The sequence below is a fragment of the Balaenoptera acutorostrata genome, chromosome 3 (assembly GCF_949987535.1).
Source record: "Balaenoptera acutorostrata chromosome 3, mBalAcu1.1, whole genome shotgun sequence".
Lineage (NCBI taxonomy): Eukaryota > Metazoa > Chordata > Mammalia > Artiodactyla > Balaenopteridae > Balaenoptera > Balaenoptera acutorostrata.
In genome coordinates this window covers 157,106,382-157,118,969 of record NC_080066.1, presented here as the reverse complement: position 1 = coordinate 157,118,969, position 12,588 = coordinate 157,106,382, and the positions used below count along the sequence as shown (strand labels likewise).

General features: G+C 38.6%; 1 protein-coding gene across 10 annotated transcripts in view; it reads right to left on the bottom strand.

Moving 5' to 3' along the window:
* The window catches only part of NRXN3 (neurexin 3), a 1,648,091-nt gene that overhangs the window by 877,459 nt on the left and 758,044 nt on the right, over positions 1–12,588 (bottom strand). For all 10 annotated transcript variants that reach the window (XM_057543493.1, XM_057543494.1, XM_057543495.1 and 7 more), the window contains one exon: positions 8,077–8,196. In XM_057543493.1, coding sequence (XP_057399476.1) covers positions 8,077–8,196 — 120 coding nt within the window. The remainder of the gene's footprint in view (positions 1–8,076; positions 8,197–12,588) is intronic.

Below are 12,588 nucleotides of genomic sequence, written 5' to 3'. Positions count from 1 at the left end.
TGAACAGAGCATAATATTATTAACAAAAATTATCTAAAACTTAAGAAAAAGCCTAGGAAAGACACGTGTCCTTTCAATGTCATATAGGGATATTGTTTAACATATCCACACAAGAAATACTTAATTCTATGGGAAAATGTACCTGTGTTTGGCATAGGTATTTACTATTAATTAAGGCGCAGAGTCTGTGAGATGATACATTAACCTGTATTTTTGTTCAGTAAAGACACAATGTTCAGTAGAAAAGATAACATCAAAAGTTAAGAGCTCTTTACCCTGTGAGACATTCACCAGGTTATTTAAACTAAATTTGTATTTTAATATTCTTTTTAATGCCTATAAATATCAGTTCTTCAAATAATCTTTTGCGATCTTGTTGTTTATACTTCACCCATATTGTTGTTTCCCCCGTTAAGGAGTTAAATACACTTGGCACACATTCTATTCTATTCATTCTCATTTATATGAGTTATGTTTTAACTTTATGAAAATTACATTTGTATGAGTCATGTTTTAACTTTCTGAAAACTATACTAAAGAGTAGCTAATGATTCTGTAGGGGCTATTACATGTCATGTCCTGAACTTCACAATTATGAATCTGACTTATCCTTACAACACTCTTATGAGATGAAACATATAAATATTTACATTTTAGAGACATCGAGGTGTTAATTAATTACTAGCACCAAGGTAACACAGCTATTAAACAACAGAGTCAAGATTTCAACAGAAGCCATCCACTCTACATCAACTGTCTCATCCACTATGCTTTATGACATATATTGAAATTGCAATAAAGTAAAAAAATAAAGATGGAAATCAGAAGATGGTCAACTGAGAATGCAAATATAAATATTTGGGGCTATGGGGGGATATTCTGATTCTAAGTCTATAATATCTAAAGATGTTCTAACTAAATGGTCCCATCTGTGTGTTAAGACAGAAACAACTGAAGTGTTCAGAATTCCAGAATGTGATAAAATAAACAACCAAGAACACAGAGCTTCTCTTTTCCCAGCCTATATTCTTATGTATCAATAATTTGGTTGTCTGAGAAGACTTGCCCACCTGGAATTTTAAGCCCTCTAGTCTAGTAATTAGTGCAGATGTTCACTGTGATTATTTCTAATAATGACTAAGTAGTAGCAAATCTAATAATAATGTGAGCTTTCATGTCAAACAAACCTGGATTCAAGTTCTGACTCAGCTACTTCCTAACTGTGTGACCTCAGTTTTCCCACTGTTAAAATCAGGACAATAGTAGTATGGTATTTCTTAGGGACTTTGGGATGATTAAAGGGACAACATCTTTATAAAGGTCACAGTAGAACGTTAGGATTTGACAAATATCGAGGGATTTGACAAATATCAAATACTATTAGTTATAATAAAAACTGTTACTACTCCTATTTATGATGTGTGCTGAAACAAAGGAGGCTAATTCAATTTCATAATATTAGGGTTAGAACTGGCATTTAAAGCAGTTTGATTCTAAAGCTAATTAACCTAATGACTATACTATGAAGTCTTTTATAATGTAATAAGTTATATATATTACAAATCAACCTTCTAAAAATATGGTTTATTGTAATTAAATTTCCAAGATAAATGTCTACCAATGGTTCAATGAAATAAGATTTGGGCCCTACTAGGCCTACATCTAGGATCCAGCAAGAGATTCAACACAGGGGATTCTTCCCCAGTGAACTGGGCACCATCATGGGCATTCTACTGAAGAAAATTAGAAAATCTAATGGTTTTTACACTTTGAAAATGCATATCATGCAATGAGAGCACAAATTTTAACCTGAGTGTAATTTTAACCATACAAATGCTTAGAACAAAGACTGGGAAGAAATCTGGTAATCACAACAGCATTTTCTAAATAGGTAGGGGTGGAGCTGAATCCACACAATACCGGAATACCGTATTCTGACTTGGTGCCAGAATAGGCAGGAACTGAAGAACAGATTCCCTGAGGGAAAAAATGACCTGCTCCTTAGAATGGGAGCCCTAAGATCTGTGGCAGGAGGGACAGCCAGCCGGAGACCCCAAGGAGAATTAGTCACTCACTCATTCACTCAACACACGTTGACTGCTGCAGGCTCTGTGCCGTCTCACGGGGAGAGAGGGAAAGGAGCCAGCTCCTGTCTCAGAGAGCTCACCCCACCCAGACACCCACTCTTCAGAACTAAGCTCTAAAGGGCTTGACCACCAAAAGGAAGGAATGCTTCCCTCCAGGTCCCTTGGAGCCCATTGAAGAAGGGCCATCGAGGCCCCATCCCTGACTCAGGCAGCTTCCAGAACCTCCTCTGGCTCAAGGAGGGTTGCTGGACAGGTAAAGCCTGAAAACTGAGGTAGGAAGTAAACACATTACCCAAAACATGAATATACCGTAGTCTGATATCCTGGGAAATTATTGCTATAAATATAACAACATAGGCTCATAACATAATGCCAGGGTACCTATATGGACCCAAGAGACAGAATCAGCATACACACACGTCTGTCCCCTCCCTACACAGTCCCACCCCACTCCCAACCAAGGGAGGGGTCTTTGAAAGCTCCCCTGATCTCTGACAGCGAAAAGTGTTGGCACATGGGTTTATTCACAGGTACAACACCTGAGCAAGAGTATGCCCATGCGATTTGCAAAAGCTTGGGGTGGGGGGGAACTGGGAGGAAATAGCCAGAACATTAACAGAGCCTATAGTATATTTCTCTCTGCTTGCTGGAATGCCACTTTTCCTTTCCAACCCTAGTTCATATCATATTTGTTTAGGAAGTATTTACAAATTTTTCAAGACTCATTTGTCAATGAAAACTTTTCTAAAAGCAGTAGCTCTTCTTAATGGAGTCTCAACCCCAGGGAGAGTTGATTTCACTCCACTTTATGACCTCTCACTGTACACTGTTCATATTTCTATTAAAGCACGTTCATATGTCTTCCCCTATTAGACTGTAATATCTTTAAAAACAGGATGTATCTTATTCATGATCATATCTGCAAATAAGAAATGTCTTGTGAGTGAATGAATGAGTAAATGATAAAGTATGTTCTAAGCAGAAAATAGATGTCTTAATAGTGAACTTCTCAAATATGGCCTAGTTGCTGAACAGGTAAAGCCTGAAAACAGAGGTAGGAAGTAAACACATTACCAAAAACATGAATATACTGTAGTCTGATATCCAGGGAAATTATTGCTATAAATATAACAACATAGGCTCATAACATAATGCCAGGGTACCTATACGGACCCAAGAGGCAGAATTAGCATACACGCATGTCTGTCCCCTTGTTTGTGCACTAAGTAATGTGCATATTGCTTATTTTTTTCTGAAGCCTGAATGGGAAATGTGTTTTTAACAGATTTAATCAATATACCAACCTACATTAAAAAAATAAACCCACACAATAAATAAAAAGCAAAAGGCCAGTCAATAGCCAACACTGCAGCTTAACAGCCATTCCAGCAGAAAACTGTCTGAAAAGGCGCTTCACACACCACTGTCTGCACAATCCACAGTGGCCTGCTATTGATTTGTTGCAAGCAAAGAACATCTATTATCACATGCCAGTATGAACCAAGCAATTTCTCCAACAAGTAGCCCACAGTGTACATGGAGCAATGTAGTGTGGGCAGCTGGCTGCTGAAGGTGGGCTGAGAACCCACATTTATTCCTTTCTTTTCACCCCACAAAGCCATTATAAACACCCGATTTATAAATCCAAGAACTTGATGTGTGCACTCACATGCCACAGACTGTCCCACATTCACTGCCCCAGGGCACAGAAGCAATAACGAGACTCCAAAATTATACAACTCAAAACAGTTGTCATGAACACGCCTAAAGGTAATAGCTGTGAAGTGTTTAAAATCGCTATTTTCAGAAAGTCCTCCCAAATGATAACTTTTTCGCATATGTGTGGGAATGTGCGAGTGGATTGGGTTTGCTGAGACCTTGTGTGGAGTTGTGAAGAAGAGAGGAACTCAACAATAGGTTGCCAATGGGGTTGGCATTGCCATTCAACACAGGAAACGGATTCTGGATTCACCTGATGGTGTAAGGTCTACCACATACTGAAGTTGCTCAGACCCTCTGTCCTGATTTAAAATACCAATAAGAACCCAATATCCAAAAGGAATCTCCTTACAAGGACCCTTAAAAGGCTTCCTTCCTTTTGCTGCTCTTAAAATGTAACCCCTACAACATGTCATTAAGTTGTATGCAGGTGGTGCTCACCCTCGGGGAAATCAGCCTCCCTCTGCTTTGAATTTTTCAGAACTGAGGATATTCTTTGGAGAATGTTCCTTGTGTGTCCTTTCATGGATCTTACGGGACCCTACATGAACTCAAAATTGCTTCTGGGATGACTTCATCCATTGTAGTTTCAAACCAGCCTGAAACATCACCTAATGAAACTCCCTATGATTTTACCATTACACGAAATGGTGGAAAGTCATGTCTTAAAGCTAGATAAGACAATTAATAAATCAATTATACTTGAGTTTCCAATCAGATGATTTTTGTTTTCTATCCAATACAAGGAAATCACTCTCATACAAGGTAACCAGCTACAGAGAATACATGTCATACTTTCACAACCACTTGTATCAGTTTTACAGCTATCTTTGTAAGAATGAACAAGAAATTTACCCCACTGGCTCCATCAACCCACCATGCTTTCACAAAGAATGACAGAATAAAGTTAAAACCATCCAGGCTTGGTCTATTCATACTAAACAAGACACAGTTTTTAAATGTAAACTCTACTCATGGAGGCCGTATCTATGTGACAGCACCTTGAAATTGTCAAACAAATGCCAAACCTAGCAAACAGGCAAGAAAAAAACAAAGGTTATAAGTGATAGAACCAATTCTAGAAGAAGTGAGCAAGACTCTAAAATGCAGACATTTCTTTAGAAACTTGCAAGTCATGTCCAGATATAATTGACTTTTCTACATATGATGAACTGAGCACTTTATTTTGAAAAACACCATAGTCTAGCCATTTCCCTTTTGAACAAGTTTCAATTCTTGGATATGCAATAATAAATAGAGATGTTTTCATTTCTATTAATTGAGGATCAATCTGCCGTCCTGAGAAACTGCTCAAGGAAAATGAAAGTATTCAAACATTTTCCCCCGCAAAAACAACTTTAGCCATTAGATTGAATTTCTAACCAATTCACATGGTCTTATGACAGTATTTTAAGGAATATAATTTATTTTAGACATATGCAACATTCTACAAAACATGCTATTCCCAAGAATTGGGTAAAGGCCAGATTTCCTTGATGTCATTCCACTTACAATGCATGGCCCATTTCTGTTATTTAGGTCAAAGGCAGGCCACCTGTGACATTCATGTTACCAAAGCAACTATTAACCACCTTTGTGCTCTCTCATAGAAGATGCAATCTCTGCTTTTCTCTATATTCCTTCTCTTTCATCCTTCTTCATCTTCTATTCACTTATTTTACTCTTTCTTCTTTCTTTGCAATTTTCCCCACAGCTTTTGCCAATGATAAGCATGAGCCTTTTTCAAATCTGCTGGTGACACTGAGGGTTAATACTCAACTCCTGATGCAAACAAAGCTACCATGATTTGCTAACAAAGGTAGGCACATAGAGTATTAGATAGGTAACATCATCTTGAAGTTGTTTGTGGAGTAGCAAATTACAACTCTAAGGATCAAGGTCGATACAGAAAATAATAACCTGTGATGTAAAGAATTGAGACAGATTTTCTTAGGTGGACCAAACTGGCTCCGATGCTAGTTCCCAAAGTGAAGTTACCCCAAATACTTTAATACAGAGACATTCATTGTAACAATTTTAAGCAACCTACCATTTTGATATATTCGGTTGGGTTTCATTAAAAGTTTACATCTGAACTTCATAGTTACCTCATGTATATCTGAATTCCATATATTCCCCATATTCTGCTATTAAAATGTACTTGCTCACATATCCATATAGCCATCCAGTCACAGAAGCCCTGGTCCACTCTCCAAGAGGAGAATAGGCAAGTAGATTATTTTAATGATTTGGGCTCAGAAGTCTTTTACAAGCAAAAATTCAACTGCATTGTTTATAGAATAAAAGTCGAAATACATTACCCTAAACCTGGAAGTCTTAGAAACATTTTTGAAGGATGAGAAGCTATTGCCACAAAAGAACGCTGACCTTTCCCAATCCTGGTTCTGGTACTTCATCAAACACTGACAAACTGTTCAGGTCAGATAATGCAATAGTCCTCATCCCAGACTGAGGCACAATCTTTTCTTGACAAAATCAGAAACAATCATAGAAAACTGGAAAGAATCCTGGTTGATTTTTAGCAGAAAACAATGCCTAGCCTGGGTGGCAGAAAGGAACTTTTCAGTGAGCAAAAAATGCATACATACCTTCTGAAGACTGCGTCTATTCACCGCAGTTAGCGTAACTTACCTTTCTGTCCTTCCTTTGTGCAGTCTCTTCCTGACCATGTTTTACTGGGAGTGGTATGTATGTGTGATATGCAATAAACTTGTGAGGATAAAGAAGCATTATGCTACCACTTGAAAAAATCCTCCCATGCAGACAAATTGGAGGGAAAAGAAAGAGCATATAGAACAATTCCTCAGGAACTCTGGATGGGTCCATCACTGCCTGCTTCAGAGTGGAACAGTATTTCCAAATCATAAATATGGAAACAGGACTTTCAATAAAAATAATACCAAATAATTGGAAAGAGCCATCTAATGCCAAAGCTTTCTGCAGACAGTGTGTCCTTTGCATTATAAATCCAGAGGCAAATGCTGACACCTAGATCAATGAGGTTCAAAGAATTTTCTCTCTACATTTCCAGATTCCCCACTTGTTTCTCCTTAGTGTATCTTCAGAGACTGACAGGGTACATAAAGAAAAAAGGCTATGAAAAAAATGGAAAATAGGATAGGAGACAACTACACACATGAAAAAAGTTGAGATATAAGGAATCAAGGAAAACCAAATAGACATAACAGAGATAGCACTGTAATTGGCGCCTGCTCCCACTTGCATAAACTGTAATGTAACTTTAGTATTTGCTCAGATAACATTATGCATCTTTTTTATAAAACCAACTGATGACAACTATGAGTTCAGGTTATAAAATAAACTCCTACCATGAAGGCTGCACTTAGAAAATGAGAAGGTCAGCAGGACCCACTAAGTCAGGGCTTTTCAACAAATCACTTTGCAATACGTATTCAAAAATTTCAAGTGTTTGCTCATTTCTAAAAGTGGCCATGTAAGAAGGACGTGGAGACACAGGCTATAGATTCCCACAGAACTGAAGTCTCTCCACCATCAGTGCTAGAATCACCTTCATGAAATCAGTCTTCTCCTAGAATTAAAACAGCTGATGTACCCGAAGCATCACTAGTGGACAAAAATAACAACTGGCTCTCTTCCAATACGAAGCAAATACACAGATACATACATATAAACATACTCACAGAATAGAAATACATATATATAAACAGAATGACTATGTATATATAAACTAAACAGATATCAATAAATTTAGCCAGAGGGAATCTCTGCCTACATTTGAAAGACCCTTGAGAATGCATTAAACATTTCTAGTTGGAAAAAATAATAAACTCTCTTAATGTCTTCATCATTTGGGAGGCCTACGAAATTCTCTAAACTCAGACTTTTTGAGAAAATAGCTACATTCCTTAAATGTCCTCCAAGTTCTAGGCAATGTAAGTGGGAGAGTCTCAAAATTGTTATCCAGATGATTTAATTAATGGAAAACTGAACTCCTTAGAACAAAAATATTGTCATAATTGTTTTGTTTGTCAAAGGTAATCTAATCTAAAGAAAACAGGGAGTAAGTAAATGGAAAAACATCTAGTATTGTTGAACAAGAAATGTCGCTTTGCCATTAGACCATTAGTCCTTTATTTTCCCAGTTTCTGGATGAGAAATTGCTTATGAATCTTTCAGAAGAGCCATCCTTTCACGTAATGTCCCTTATGGTTTCTCCAAACCTCTGAACTCTTTGAAAATATCCCAAGTATGAAAAGGTTGTACTCACGATCATTGCACTGGTTTCCAGAATAGGAGGTCATGGAACAGTCGCAGGTGAAGCCTTCCCACTGCTGCATACAGACCCCCTGGTTGGCGCATGAATCCTCCTGGCAGGTGGTACTTGGTCCTAGTAATTCATAAGAAGAGCAGGAAAGAAGAAAAAAGGAGAGAGAGAAAAAAGTGTTAAAATTAATCAAATTCAAAGCAATCACTTGAATTTACTATTCTCATGCCCCAAAACATTCAAAGACACAACCGCCAAAAATGTCAACTCTGCATCATGCAAGAAGAATTGACTACAAAAGACAACAGAAATACACACTTAGCCACAAACTATCAACAGTTACACACGGAAGGGAGAGGGCTGAACACACTGTTCTCTTTTTGGCAGACTTTGCAAAGGAGCTTCATCTCTACCATTCAAGTAGAAAGATATCTCACTTGGAGCATGGTCTTTCTAAATGAATAATGTTAAAGCAGAAAAATGCATTCCCATGATTCTTGTGAATTAAGGCACAAAAGTTCTCAGAGTCTACTTCGTGACACTAGAAAGATGTGTGATGATAATGAGGAGGAGAAGGAGGAGGATAAAGCAGCCAGCATGTATTGTTGTTTTGTAGGCGATAAGCACTGGGTGAGAAGCACTTTGTCTAGGTTATCTCATGAAGCTCGCCAGTCACCCTAAAATGTAAGGAATTATGATTACCTCTGTACCACAGATTTTAAAAACTAAGCTCACAGAACTAATAAAATAATTTACCCAAGGTCACACATTGGATAATTAAAGGATCCTGATGTCCAACTTAGGTAAACTAACTCTGAGACTAACTACCCCAGGGTTCTTAAAGCATAGTTTCAGACCAGATCACCTGGGAAGTTGTTAGGAATGCAAATTATTGGGCCACCCCATACCTATTGAATTAGAAGAATTAGAATTAGAAGAAACCTACTGAATTAGGTTTACAGAAGAATGTATTCAAACAGAGTGTGCATATACCAGAGGGTGTATTTGAGGTATAGGAAGAAAATATTAGAAATTATGTTCATTTTCTTAAAGTATACCTATCTTGGGGACATTCTCAAAACCTTTTGCAGATATGAGTGAGCAACTGAAAAAGTTTGGCGATCTCTGCCTTACAGACTGCCATTTTCCTAGGTCATCCTGGGACCTCTCTTTAACCATTCTCTTTTTCACTTCTATCTTCTGCCTTATCTTGGCATTAAAGATAAACCTACACTTTTGGAATTATCTAAGCTAACAAGAAATATCTTAATATTCAGGATAACTCCATGAATTTCCCAGAAAGCCTCAGCAAAGGAGGTGGGCCCTTTGACTCATCAAATGTAGTAGTCAGGATCTGATGCAAAAAAGCCCTTGACACAGTAAAAATATATCCATTGCAGTAAGTGCATATTCCACAATTTCCAGGCTAAGCCTCACACAGGCACAGAATATTGAACTATAAGCCTATCGGGTCCTAAGGGTGCATATTCAAAAGAGATGCATGACTACAAAGGGGTTGTCTTCTGGGTGGCAAGACATTTTGTATTTATTCATGAAGGGTAGAAGCAGTACAGGCCATCACTCCTAATACAAAGCTATTAGGATATGACATAAGAAAGTTCAAGACGATTACTAACACTGGGGGAGCAGCACAGCTGCTGGGTTTCTGCAGCTCCTATATGCCATGTGGTTCCCCCATGTGGAGATGAAAGGAGGTTCATGGTCATGTTCTCAGTGGGTCTTAAACTTGAGCATTGTGTAGTACATGGCTCATTAACAATGGCAAATCACGACAGCTTCTTTCAAAGGACAAAAGCTTCTGAGAAGTCCATGGGGCTCCCTGACCAAACAGCTCTCACCAGACAATGGGCTAGTAATTCAATTGTGCTCAAGAATCAGAAACACATGGAAAGCTTTCCCTTGGAAGGCAGCAGAACAGCAAAAACTTTGGGAAAACAATAATTCTTTACATGTTCATTGAATCTGAAGACAAAAGTTTTCCCATGTCTTTGTCTTCCCCTTTAGCCAAATTTTCACCATTTTCTAAGGACTAGCTAAAATGCCTCCTGGATATCAAACATTCCCCAGTAACTTCAGACAACAATTCTCCCACTTCCTAGTGGCCACGGCACGTATTATCTGCATCACTAACATTTATATATGATAATATTTAACACTTTATTACACATGGCACTCTACTCTGCTTATATAATCCTCTAATTCTTTCACATTTTTTTACTATTTGTCCCAAAAAGAGTGAATGCTGCCTACAGTTAGAAAGCATGTACTATGCTTTGGTTATGTCGCTGCTCTACCAAGCATGTACTATGCTTTGGTTATGTCACTGCTGTACCAAGCATGTACTATGCTTTGGTTATGTCGCTGCTGTACCAAGCATGTACTATGCTTTGGTTATGTCCTACGCTGTGCCAGATGCAGAGAAAGTATTTCAGTAAATGTGGAGCTGATCTGAATTGCAGACCCCGGATTTGCCATTATCTCATACTTCTAAAACCTGGGCGTGGGAGAATGGTTCTCTGCAAAGCAAGCAATCAGTCCCGTTTGTCAAAGGTTGGTCGGAATCCCATACAGAGGGAATTATAGGCCATTTCCAAAGTCCACGGGATTTCTTTCCCATGCATTAATGGGAGAATGCCATTCAGAATCAGATAACCCTCAAAGACTGACTACACGGTAATCGTCTAAGAACAAGGGCAGTTTCAGGGTTTCAGTGAGGACCAGGAGAACCTGCAATGACTTCTCATCCATCTGAGCCTGAAATCGTACTTCCTTTCTAGGGTGAGATCTCAGGGCCCCTGCCTCCTCCTCCAGACTCATTTCCTACTACTCACCTCCAGCATACCATGCTCCAGCCATCCCTTCTTCCTTCCAGTTCCTCTCTAACACAATGGTGCTCACAGCGTAGGCCTGAGTCAGAGTCAACAGCACCTGCATCCCCTGGGAGCTTGTGAGAAATGCATGTTTTCAGGCTCCACCCAGACCTACTGGCTGGAGGCGGCGCTCAGGAACCTGAGCTGTGACAAGCCCTCTGGGTGGTTCTGAAGCTACTCAGGTCCAGGACCCCTGCTCTAACACTTCAAGACCATCCCTACTTTCAAGGTCCTTTGCTCTTGCCCAACCCATAGCCTGAAATGTCCTTCCTGCAGATTTTCAAATGACTGGTTCATTTATTCTTTAAGTTTCAGCTCAAAATGATCTTTCTTCAGACTATCCTATTTAAGGAAGCCATCAGCATTTCATTTACTCTCCAGCCTATTTCCCGCTTTATTTAACTCACAACAATTACATGGGCTGTAACTAAGTTATTTATTAAATTCTTTATTGTCTGCCTCATCCTTCTGGAATATGAGTTCCTTGAGGGCAGAAGTCTTGTCTGTTTTGCTCACCTTTTATATCTCTAGTTTCTGATAAAGAATTCGGTGTAAAGTAGGGGTTCAGAAAATATTATTGAATGAAAGAAAGAACAAGACACTACCATATATAAAATAGATAACTAATAAGGACCTACTGTATAGCACAGGGAACTCTACTCAGTACTCTGTAATGGCCTATATGGGAAAAGAATCTAAAAAAGAGTGGATATATGTATATGTATAACTGATTCACTTTGCTGTACACGTGAAACTAACACAACACTGTAAATCAACTATACTCCAATAAAATTTTTTTAAAAAAAGAAAATTCAAAAGATGTTGGAAGAAATTTTTAAAAATAAAATAAAAACATACTTCTACTTAATAGATGAAATTAAAAAAAAGAGAGAATAAAAAAATAAAGTCATTCTTTTTTTTTTTTTCCTTTTTTAAAAAAAATTATTTATTTATTTATTTTTGGCTGTGTTGGGTCTTCGTTTCTGTGCAAGGGCTTTCTCCAGTTGCGGCAAGCGGGGGCCACTCTTCATCGCGGTGCACGGGCCTCTCTTGTTGCGGAGCACAGGCTCCAGACGCGCAGGCTCAGTAGTTGTGGCTCACGGGCCCAGTTGCTCCGCGGCATGTGGGATCTTCCCAGACCAGGGCTCAAACCCGTGTCCCCTGCATTGGCAGGCAGATTCTCAACCACTGTGCCACCAGGGAAGCCCCAAAGTCATTCTTTTGTGACTTAAAGCCATGTGGTTTTCCTAACTAATTTATCCATAGAATTTACAAGTATCAACTTATATAAGCAATTTTCTACTTGGAACCAAACATTTTGGGGGTAGTGGTGGTATTTAATTGACCACATTTCCTCTTCTGATTTAACTGTTAGACTCATTTAATCTCAGCAGATGTTGGGACAAAGACTCTCAGGTCCCCAATGCCCAGGGACAGTATGCAAGAACTGCGTTGAACGAGTACAAGTTTGGACTAGACTCTAAAACACTTTCTAAATGGCAATATAAGCTCCTTTTCTTATTTCAAACTATTTAAGGACATCCTTTCCTGAACAGACTATATCTTAGATCTGTATCTATTTCTCATATTCTCACACTGTCTTCAAAATTGAGAGAGAGAGAGA